Source organism: Colobus angolensis, unplaced genomic scaffold, assembly GCF_000951035.1.
Source record: "Colobus angolensis palliatus isolate OR3802 unplaced genomic scaffold, Cang.pa_1.0 Scaffold242, whole genome shotgun sequence".
NCBI classification, from domain to species: Eukaryota; Metazoa; Chordata; class Mammalia; order Primates; family Cercopithecidae; genus Colobus; species Colobus angolensis.
In genome coordinates, this window is record NW_012115622.1 from 580,500 (window position 1) to 591,673 (window position 11,174).

Genomic DNA, 11,174 nt, shown 5'->3' on the forward strand with positions numbered 1-11,174 from the left:
TTTTTTGAGATGGAGTCTTACTGTGTCACCCAGGCTGGAGTGCAGTGGTGCTATCTTGGTTCACTGCAACCTCTGCCTCCCAGGCTCAAGCAATTCTCCTGCCTCAGCTTCCCGAGTAGCTGAGGTTACCGGCACACATCACCATGCCTGGCTGATTTTTATATTTTTAGTAGAGACGGGGTTTCACCATGTTGACCAGGCAGGTCTCGAACTCATGTCCTCAAGTGATCTGCCTGCCCCAGCCTTCCAAAGTGCTGGGATTACAGGTGTGGGCCATTGTGCCTGGCTGACTTTCCCCTTGCCCCTTTTAATGGTATAAAAGTTTTGGTTTTTTTTTTTGTTTTGTTTTGTTTTATTTATTTTTTTTTGAGAAGGAGTCTCGCTCTGTCGCCCAAGCTGGAGTGCGGTGGCGCGATCTTGGCTCACTGCAAGCTCCGCCTCCCAGGTTCATGCCATTCTCCTGCCTCAGCCTCCCGAGTAGCTGGGACTGCAGGCGCCCGCCACCAAGCCCGGCTAGTTTTTTTGTATTTTTTTAGTAGAGACGGAATTTCACCAGGTTAGCCAGGATGGTCTCGATCTCCTGACCTCGTGATCTACCCGTCTCGGCCTCCCAAAGTGCTGGGATTACAGGCTTGAAAGTTTTGGTTTTGGAATGTGGCGTCACTTTAGGGGAAAGGAGAAGCTGTGGCCCTGGGTCATATAGGATGGTTCTGGCCCCGTGCCAGGGCTTCTCCATCCCTACCCTCCTCTTTCTCTGGAGACAGGACTACGCCGACACAGAGCTCCTGCTTTCCCGGGAAAATGTGGACCAGGAGGCTCTGCTCAGCTATGCCAGGGAGGCGGCAGACTTCTCCACCCAACAGCAGCTGCCGTCTCTGGATTTTGCCATCAATCACTATGGGCAGCCTGACGTGGCCATGTTTGACTTCACTTGTATGTATGCCTCCGAGAACGCCGCCTTGGTGCGGGAGCAAAACGGACACCAGTTACTAGTGGCTTTGGTCGGGGACAGCCTCCTAGAGGTGAGTGCTAAGCATGGCAGCGCTCTGTGGTGGGGGCAGGAATAATTAGGAGTGAATCTGGGCATCCTAGGTCTTGGAATGGGCGTCTGCAGTGTTGTACAGCACAGGTAAACCCCCTGCAGGAGTCACACGAGGAAGTAGGGGAGCGCTACAGGCCACTGGGAGCCCAGGCTTATTAAGTATGAATGGAAATTCTGCACCTTTTTTGACTTGCTCCCTACCAATCGGGGAAGCAGAGCAGTTTGTTATTGAAACATTTACCAAACGCTACTGTCAACAGCAAACTCTTTGTTCCCTAGTTTATTTTTCCTGTTTTGAAAGGTGTTTTATTTTTTAATTCTTTGTTTTATGTCTTATTTACAGCCTTTCTGGCCAATGGGAACAGGAATAGCCCGGGGCTTTCTTGCTGCTATGGACTCTGCCTGGATGGTCCGAAGTTGGTCTCTAGGAACAAGCCCTTTGGAAGTGCTGGCAGAGAGGTAATGGGAAGTAATCCGGGGTTCCTTTCATGAGAAAACTGGGAAGAAGGAGTGGTTTACTCTTCAGGCAGAGTGCAAGTTCTTCCTTCTCTTTCTGCTTTCTTTATTAAAGATGTTTTCATGTGGAAAAGAGGAAAGGTGAGATAGGATTTCATAAAATCATAGAAACCTAAAGATGAGTCTCCCGGACTAAGTCTTCTCTTACTCCTTTCCAAGATAAATTTCTTACAGAGAAGAAATTAAAAGTAGCTTTGAAATCAGAGGAAAAATGCCAAACTGCTTATAAATGTTTCTCAAACCCCTAAATGGGTTATGTTGAAGCAGATTTTTGCAAATGCAATAAAAATCCTGTGATTTGCTTTCTGATAAGGAACTAATGCCTTGACCAGAGTAATTGTGAGACAAGATTTCCCGGATGAAATTGGAAGTTGATACCACTTTATTTTGTCTCTTATGTAAGGTATTCTGACTAAATATGGTGATAATTCTTTTTTTATGTTGCTTATCTTTAAAATTGAAGTAAATATTGGCATGCTTGAAAAAATAAAAGAGTAAATGTGTGGCCTTTTGAGTTGGAGGCAGCGTCTGTGGGCACTGACGGTGTTGTGCCTGCTCTCTCTCCTCGGCTCTTACCCGGTCGGTTCCCATGGGATCACTGCGAGTGGGTGTGGGGAGCAGGGGCTGACGTAGGGCCCAAGAAGACTAGTCAAGGATGAGGATTTGTCGGGCATGTCAGGTGACTTGCTGGGCTGTCAGAATTACCATGAAACGAGAGGGAGATGTTCATGATGCTGGTCCCGACTCAGAATATATTGCTGTGTTATTGCAGGGAAAGTATTTATAGGTTGCTGCCTCAGACCACCCCTGAGAATGTGAGTAAGAACTTCAGCCAGTACAGTATCGACCCAGTCACTCGGTATCCCAATATCAACGTCAACTTCCTCCGGCCAAGCCAGGTGAGACCTTCCTGTCAGCATTTACATCTGGGCCCATCTGCAGGACTGATGAGAATGCTGATCTATTGAGATGCGTGCACCTATTAATACCACACATACAAAGATGCTTTTTTAGTAATCCAGATAGATGTCTCTCTGAATTGGTAGAAGTAGATACTATTTTGCATTAACAGATTGAGAGCTAAGGCATAGAGTTGTTAAATGACTTAGAGAAAATCAAATGTGATAAGAATCTAGGCCTTTATGCCACGTTTCCTAATTCAAATTCTTATTGTAGGGAAGAGCACTCGCCCCATAGTGAGGAGAGATAACTTCCACCTGTGTTGTTGCTGCCAGTCACCTGTGACTTACATTCTCTGAGCCTCAATTTCTTTACCTGAAAAATGGGAATAATAATCCCTGACTACTCAAAGGATTATTGTGAGGACAAAAGAGTTTGTTCACTTGAAAGAATTTGTTCTAGTGTAATTTTTTTTTTTTTTTTTTTTTTTTTGAGATGGACTCTCGCTCTGTCACCCAGGTTGGAGTGAGGTGGCGCGATCTTGGCTCACTGCAGCCTCCGCTTCCTGGGTTCAAGCAATTCTCCTGCCTCAGCCTCCCAAGTAGCTGAGATTACAGGCACCCACCACCACACCTGGCTAATTTTTGCATTTTTAGTAGAGACGGGGTTTCACTGTGTTGGTCAGGCTGGTCTTGAACTCCTGACCTCGTGATCTGCCCACTGCGCCCAGTCCCTGGTGTAATTTTCTGTTCACCTTCTACTTGAAGTTTCCACCTTTAGGCCTCCTGTTAGAGGCAGTGTCATTAGTCCAACCGAGACTCTTAGAGGGAGCCTTCTGTTAAGAGGCAGCGTCCGTCATTAGTCCAACCAAGACTCTTTGAGGGACCTCCATGGCCGAGTAACTCATTTTTTTCTCTTTTTTTTTTTTTTAAGACAGGGTCTTGCTTTGTTGCCCAGGCTCTCTGGGTGTGGTGGCACTATCTCGGCTCACTGAAGCTTTGACTTCCTGGTCTCAAGTGATGCTCCTACTTCAGCCTCCCAGGTAGCTGGGACTACAGCTAATTTTTAAGTTTTTTGTAGAGACAAGGCCTCCCTGTGTTTCCCAGACTGGTCTCAAACTCCTGGCCTTAAGCAGTCTGCTGTCCTCGGCCTCCCCAAGTGTAGGGATTATAGACGTGAGCCACCGCACCCCGCCCTTTGTGTAGCTGATTTGTAGCCCAAAGTCCCATAGTTAAAATGTATTTGTTTTTCTTCAACCCCACCTTATTTCATAAAGGATTTAAAGGTCATCATCCTAGCTTCTGTCTGGACTTTGCCCAGCCTGCTATCCCAGACTTTCCTTTCAGCCATTCTTCTCTTAGGTAGGAATTTGTTACTTGATATTTGATTTTCCTTCTGTTTGACTTTGTAAATTTCTGCCAGGTGCGCCATTTATATGATACTGGCGAAACAAAAGATATTCACCTGGAAATGGAGAGCCTGGTGAATTCCCGAACCACCCCCAAATTGACTCGCAATGGTGAGTTCTGGCGGTGGCTTTTTAAAATGCAGGCAGCCCCTTCAGAGAAGTCTGTACTCATTCACTGAGCCATAAGGTGCGGTCCGAGGCCGTGGCTGAAGTACTGTCTGAGACAGTGGCTCTCAACCAGGGGTGATTTTGCCCTCCAGGGGATACTTGGTAGTTGTGTGGGGACATTTTTGATTGTCATGATTGGGAGTGGGTACTCCTGGCCTCGAGTGGGCAGGAGCCAGGGAGTGGTCAGGAGCCAAGGATATTGCTAAACATCCTGCAATGCACAAGACACGTCTCCATCACACAGAATTACCTTGGCCTGAGGTGTTATGAGAGCATAGAGAGAAACCAGATACAGATGCTGGGCAGAGGGGAGAGGAGAGAGTATGAGAGCTAAGGTTTTGGGGGAAGACTTTGTGGAAGAAGTCTTTGGCTGGGTCCTGCAACATTGCCAGGATTCAGTGACAGGTGAGGACCACTCCAGATTTTGTACGTATTGAAGGCCCTGAAGACTTTTTTGAAAGAGAATGACATGAGCACACCTGGTCAGCCACACGTGAGAGGGGATGGAGGAGGGAAGTGCCAGAGGCGGGGAGACCAGGTCGAAAGACATAGCCATGGTCAGGCTGAAGGTGGTGAAGGCCTAGATCTGGCCCTGATGCTGAGGATGAAGGGAGGAGGTAGTGGAGGAGACCTCAGACTTTGGGCCAGATGCAACTGAGTCCCAGGCCAAGCTTTGCCGTTGGTGAATTGTGCGGCCTCGAAGAGGTGATAGAATAGCTCTGAACTTCGGTTTCCCTGTCTGTGACGTGGGGGCAGCATTGTCTACCTCACATTGTGATCATGAGTGCCAGGCCTCCGGTGGATGGTCATTCCCATTGTTGGTTATGTGAGAGAGAATGGTAAGGAGGTGAAATCGATGGGCAGGGCCAGCTGATCGCCTTGTGGGGCAAGAGGTGGGTGTTTGTAGATGGTGCTACATCAGTGTAGGCAAGGCAGAGGGAGGGCTGAGAGGGTTGAGTCATTTGGACATTGTGAATTTGATGTGCCATTGGGATGCCAGGGTGGATGTGAGGACCAGCAGGCAGTCGGAAACATTTGCATTTTTCTCCACTGGAGCGTCTTCTCTTTGAAAGCAGAGAGTGTATCTTTATTCACTGTTTTTATTTTAGAGCCTGGAATATTGAAGTTGCCTATTACATATTGGATGGTTGGATATACACACAGGAGACAGATCTGAGTAAAAGCTCATTTCTGAGCCAAGAGATGGCACCAGAAAGTGGTTTTATGTGTTACTGCAGAATACATTTTCACGGTGAAAAACCTAAATGAAACAGGATTTTCATGATGCTTGGTTTTTATCTTGTGTTCACAAATTACTAAATGACTTAGTACAAACTTCAGTTGCCCTCGGTGAGGGAACAGACTTTCTTGGATATAAATAGTTCATAGATTCTCTTGAATGGCCCGTATCAGAGCTCTTCTGATGTGATTAATAGTAGGATTTTTAAAGAGGCTGTTCAGGTTTTAGAAGACATTTCAATGAACTGTAAAAAGCATCCCAGCACATGTGTTTGCCTATTCAGTTTTTCAGGGTTGAGAATTCATAGTACGAGGTGCTAGGCTCCTTTCGGGGACTGTCTGATCTGGGGCCCCGGTGTTGTCAGCAGAGCCCTGCAGGGCTTCTTCTCTTGGCAAGTTACACAGTGCCTTGGAAGTGCAGGGGCAGGGCCTGGTGCTTTGGGTTGAATGTGCCACCCTATAGGATGGAGCCTTTCTCCTCTCCTTTTCCCAGTGCTACTTTGGAGGGGGAAGGCTTCCTCAGCCAGGTGCTGGCGACTACCTGGGAACTCAGAGCTGCTGCAAGCCAGGCTGGCCACACAGTAGGTGGCGCTCCTCCACCTCAGTGCCGCAGGGACAGCGGGCTGCGGCTGTCAGGCTGTGGTCCTTCAGGGTGCTGCGGGGTGGACATTGACCTTAGAGTCTGGATAAACTAGTGGTTTCTTTTCTTAGAATTCACTGTCATGATGCCATTTGCATAACCTTATTCCTAACTGTTTTCTTTGAAGGGAAACTAGTGTTGACTGTTTTGTCCCTACCCTCAGTAATTTTTCAAAGTGGACATGTGTCCTGCAAAGAGGATTCTCTGTCAGCGTTACCAGGTGACCACACCTCCAAGAATAATGTGTTTTGTTGTTTTAGAGTCTGTAGCTCGTTCAAGCAAACTGCTGGGTTGGTGCCAGAGGCAGACAGATGGCTACGCAGGGGTAAACGTGACAGATCTCACCATGTCTTGGAAAAGTGGCTTGGCCCTTTGTGCAATTATCCATAGATACCGCCCGGACCTGATGTAAGTTGTGATCAAACTTTGTATTTTTTTAATATTCCCCAAGGATGTCAGACCACTCTGTTATCAAGTAACATTTTGTCCTTTTTCCTAGAATGAGGTTCATAGTATGATACTTTCTCTAGAAGGCAGTGATTTTGATTTCACTATATTTGAAACTCTGTATGTCATGTATTATATAGCTCAACCCAGGAATGATTTTTATTTTTATTTTTTTCCAATAAGCCTTTTGCACTCCTATAGCTGAGTTTGAAAAATCACAACACTGATAAGTCAAAAACTGGTTTGGACACCCACCTGGGCCTGTTAGCTTCACACAGAGGAAAACTCTGTTTATTGACCCCGATTGAACTCTTCATTTCGGCCAGCTATCTCTCAAAATCTTTTTTTTTTTTTTTTTTGAGATGGAGTCTCGCTTTGTCCTCTAAGCTGGAGTGCAGTGGCGCCATCTCGGCTCACTTCAAGCTCTACCTCCCGGGTTCATGCCATTCTCCTGCCTCAGCCTCTGGAGTAACTGGGACTACAGGCACCCGCCACCACGCCTGGCTAATTTTTTGTATTTTTAGTAGAGATGGGGTTTCTCCGTGTTAGCCAGGATGGTCTCGATCTCCTGACCTTGTGATCCACCCACCTCGGCCTCCCAAAGTGCTGGGATTACAGGCGTGAGCCACCGCGCCCGACCTAGCTATTTCTCAAATTCTGTGGGTCACAAGGGAAACCTGGCTAGAACATTTGGCCAGCTCAAGGCAAATGTGTCACTACTAACAAAGCAAAACATCATGAACACTTAACCAATTCATGATGGTTCATTGGTATTTTCTCTGTGTTAAAGACTGCATTTTTTACAGACATACTCTGTTGTCCTACCCACCTATCCCAGTGACATCTCCTTTGGCCATTCTCCACTCACCTGTCTACAGAATCAGCACTCTAGGGTGATCCCAGGTCAGCTGTGGAGGCCAGCACACTTAGGTTCCCCCTTTGGCATTTGTTACCACAGAAGCCAGACAGAAGGATTCAGAAGCAGAGCATGTTGCGTTATTTTGGTTTCCTGTCCTTTCCATCGTGAGGTCCACTTAAGAGGCCAGTTTCTGTTTGTTTTGTTTAATGATTGCTTAAAGAATCCTGCAAGATATAGTTGCTATTTATATGATGGTTATAAACTGACGAGGCAAGAGCTGGTAAAAATAGCCTTGTGCAGTGTGGATTACCACTGGGGATTTCTGGTGTGCTTGGATGGAGGTAAGTGACCTCTACTGCTCCTGTCACTTAGCTCACCCAGAAGTTGATAACAAGTAAGTAAGAATAGGGCTTATTCACTCCCGCCAAAGAAAGGGGGTGGGGCAAGGAAGAGCAGCTTGGGAAAGATTGTAATCAGTGGCAGAGGATGGGCAGGTGAGTCAGCTCTGTTCCGAATGGAACAGGCAGAAGTGGTTGAGGGAGCCTAGCAGGTGGGGGTGGAGGGGCACCGGGAGAAGATTAGGGGACCGTCTTCTAGGAAGGCAAAGCAGCACAGAGACAGCGCGGCACTGTTCAGCAGCAGTGAGGTCATAGTTTCAGAGGCTGAACCTACAGTGAGGGGGAGTTTGAGAAAGTGGAAAATGCCGTGGGGTCCTAGGTTAACACAGAATAAGGGCTGCTGGGTTAGCCTGAAGTCTTGTAAAGAAGAATGCGATCAGTCTTCTGAAAAGCAAGAGGCTTAAACCCAGTAGGAAATGGCCATTAATCTAAATAGAAAATTTAGCAATGGAAAAATTTTCTGAGGAGGATTTTGGAATTTCCCCTCCAGGAGAAGGCTAAGATTTATCAGAGCTGATTTAGTACCTTAACAGCTCGTGGGGTCTAAGGGCCATGGTGGGTGACAGTCCCAGGCCTGTAGGGGTAATCTGATCCAAATAAGAGATGTATCATGTTTTCACATTAGTTTAATATGGATGGGCCATACGCAAGGATCAAAATATGTTGAAGATAAGATAGTTCCTATTATTTTTTATTTTTATTTTTAGAGACAGGGTCCCGCCCTATTTCTTGGGATAGAGGGCAGTGGCACAGTCATAGCTCATTGCAACCTTGAACTTGCAGGCTCAAGTGATTCTCCTGCCTCAGCCTCCCACTTAGCTAGGACTATAGGCACATGCCGCCATGCCTAGCTAATTTTTAATTTGAATTAAATTTTTAATTTAAATTGAGCTCCTGGGCTCAAGCAATTCTGCTGCCTCACCCTTCCAAAGTGTTGGGATCACAGGTGTGAACCACTGTGCCCAGCCAGTTCCTATTCTCAAGCTCACATTTTAGTAGTAAATTTGTGTTACCAGAAAAATGAGAGTAGTTTTTCAACTTTTTCCCTTTGTTTTTCCTTTGGTGGGTAAACCTTTCATCACTTCCTGAGGTTACTTTGCTTTTCTTTAGTAAAAAGAAAAAGAACAAGAGGTGATATAAAACAGGTTTGTTCGCAGATGTCCATGATGCACAGCACCCTGGATTTTAGCTGAAAACAGAGAAAGGACGATGACTCCAGGATACCGTGTTTCTGTTTAAGGACAGTCAGCCTATCTTGATACGTTTTCCTTGTCCTGTTTCTCAGAGATTTTGATTCTTTGGATGAGCAAAATGTGGAGAAGAATAACCAACTGGCCTTTGACATTGCTGAGAAGGAGTTGGGCATTTCTCCCATCATGACAGGCAAAGAAATGGCCTCCGTGGGGGAGCCCGATAAGCTGTCCATGGTGATGTACCTGACTCAGTTCTACGAGATGTTTAAGGACTCCCTCCCCTCTAGTGGTAAGGCCTGGGAGGAGCTGCTGCACGGCCCCCGCTGCTGTGCCGTGGCCTGGCTCTTCCTTCCTTCCTCTCGACTGTCCCTCAGCAGTGCCGCCAAACACAAAGTTACTCTGTGTTTTTACCAGTTAGCTGTCAGGGAAATCTCTGGAGCTTTGCTTCATTATATTTCCCTTCTCTAGTAGTATGTTCTCAACCCCTCATTCTTTCCCAAATCTTTCTTGCTGCATTTATAAAAATGCAGAAATCGTTCCTGTACTAAGTCTTTTTCCATGACTCCACCACCTTCTAGTGCTTGTGCGCTCAGAGCCAGCCTTTTTGAAGAAGTGGTTTGTGCTTGTGGCCTCTGCTTCTGCACGGCCCAAACTTCGTAACAGGTTATAATCCGGCTTCTCTTCATACTGCGCTACCGCAGCTGTTCCCCAGTGAGGAGGATTCCCACCTCCTAACTCTTTTCTCAGTTCCCGTCTCTCACGCACTTGCTTTTCTGCATTGTTGGGCGCCAGAGAATGATGTCCCTTTTCTTGGAATTCTCTCGTCTCCTCCATGTCTGTGATCCTGAACCACACTTGTCCCCCTTCTTTCTCCTGTCACTGTGCCTTCTCTGGCTTCTTTCTACTCCTACCTCTTAGCACTTCCCAAAGTCTTTGCTTGGCCCTCAGCTTGCTGCCTCAGACTCTCATAGTGCTACAAAAAATATTCCTGTTGTCATTAATTGTCGCTTAGAGTAAGTGTAGCATGAGGCTAGAGTGTTGGCTGTGGGGTCTGACCTGGATTTACAGTATCCCAGGCTTCCACTCTTGGCCTTAGGCAAGTTACTAAATTTTCCTGTGTCTCACTTTCTGTCAACCTGTCTTGTAAAATGGGATAATGGGTGTAAAATGGAGATAATATGTATAATTACATTGTGATGTGCCAAGAAGGATGTTTGGCCAATGGAAGTACTTAATAAATGTTAGTGATTTACTATGAATTAGTGACTATTTTAAAAATTACTGTTGTTGTTAATGAAACATTGAAATCCAAAAAACTTGTGTTACCACCTTCCAGTACTTTCCAGCCCATGTATTCTTGTAGGGATCTGTGGCTTTTCCTGGTTAGCCATGCCATTCTTACAACAGAAAGCCACAGCTCTAACACTGATGTACCCATTCAGTGCCACCCCTGTCTGTGTGCAGCTCAGAGCGTGGCATCTGCATACACTAAAACCAGGAACCCTGAGTTTATCGCCTCTCTGCTTTTCTCTCTCCCTCCCTCCCTGTCTGTCCTGAAATTTTTATCACAAAAACGAGCCTTCAGTACTCTGCTGTAACTAACAATCACAGCCAGCTTCTAAATTCTGAAAAGCAAAAGTGCAGGTTTTGGTAACTGAAGCAGATTGGGAAGAAGAGTCATTTTTGTTGATGTGGATGAAAAAAAGAAGGCTCAGTGTCCATACCCAAGTATGCATTTCCTCCGTGGAGTTTCCTGCTGAGGCCACGTGTTGTCATAGCTGGTGAACCTTTAGACCTTTCTGAGGCTCTGCGAACCATCCATAAGGGAGAGTAGTTTTGGTCGGGATTTTGCAGTGCCCTCAAGGGCTGTGCTTGAACATCTCTGGTTTCTGTTCCCAGACACCTTGGACCTAAATGCGGAGGAGAAAGCAGTCCTGATAGCCAGCACCAGATCCCCTATCTCCTTCCTAAGCAAACTTGGCCAGACCATCTCTCGAAAGCGTTCTCCCAAGGTATGTGCAGGAGTCTCTCGACCAGCTGCAAAGCTAATGGCAAGGTATGTGTGGCTAGAATAATGCAGTTTCCCTTCTCCCTTGGTACAGGATAAAAAGGAAAAGGACTTGGATGGTGCTGGGAAGAGGAGAAAGACCAGTCAATCAGAGGAGGTGAGATTCACTTGGGGAATTGCTAGAATGGTCATGTGGAATAGCCCTTTTTGGTTAAAATCCTTCGTTTCCACAATGGTATTGCCAGGTCTTTTCCTATTCATCCTTTATGAGAATTTCTGCTGGGCTTTTTCTTTTCTTTTATTCTTTTTTTTTTTTTTTTTTGCCCTTGCTGGAGAGGAGTTGTGATAATTTGAAG

The 11,174-nt window shown here is 46.2% G+C and overlaps 1 protein-coding gene across 1 annotated transcript in view; it reads left to right on the plus strand.

The window, feature by feature from the left end:
- MICAL3 (microtubule associated monooxygenase, calponin and LIM domain containing 3) overlaps nucleotides 1-11,174 on the plus strand; it is a 214,179-nt gene that overhangs the window by 105,338 nt on the left and 97,667 nt on the right. Inside the window, exons 8-15 of the mRNA XM_011945646.1 lie at nucleotides 765-1,022; nucleotides 1,386-1,501; nucleotides 2,331-2,457; nucleotides 3,881-3,977; nucleotides 6,174-6,321; nucleotides 8,903-9,099; nucleotides 10,710-10,822; nucleotides 10,913-10,975. Of these exons, the coding sequence (XP_011801036.1) occupies nucleotides 765-1,022; nucleotides 1,386-1,501; nucleotides 2,331-2,457; nucleotides 3,881-3,977; nucleotides 6,174-6,321; nucleotides 8,903-9,099; nucleotides 10,710-10,822; nucleotides 10,913-10,975 (1,119 nt within the window). The remainder of the gene's footprint in view (nucleotides 1-764; nucleotides 1,023-1,385; nucleotides 1,502-2,330; nucleotides 2,458-3,880; nucleotides 3,978-6,173; nucleotides 6,322-8,902; nucleotides 9,100-10,709; nucleotides 10,823-10,912; nucleotides 10,976-11,174) is intronic.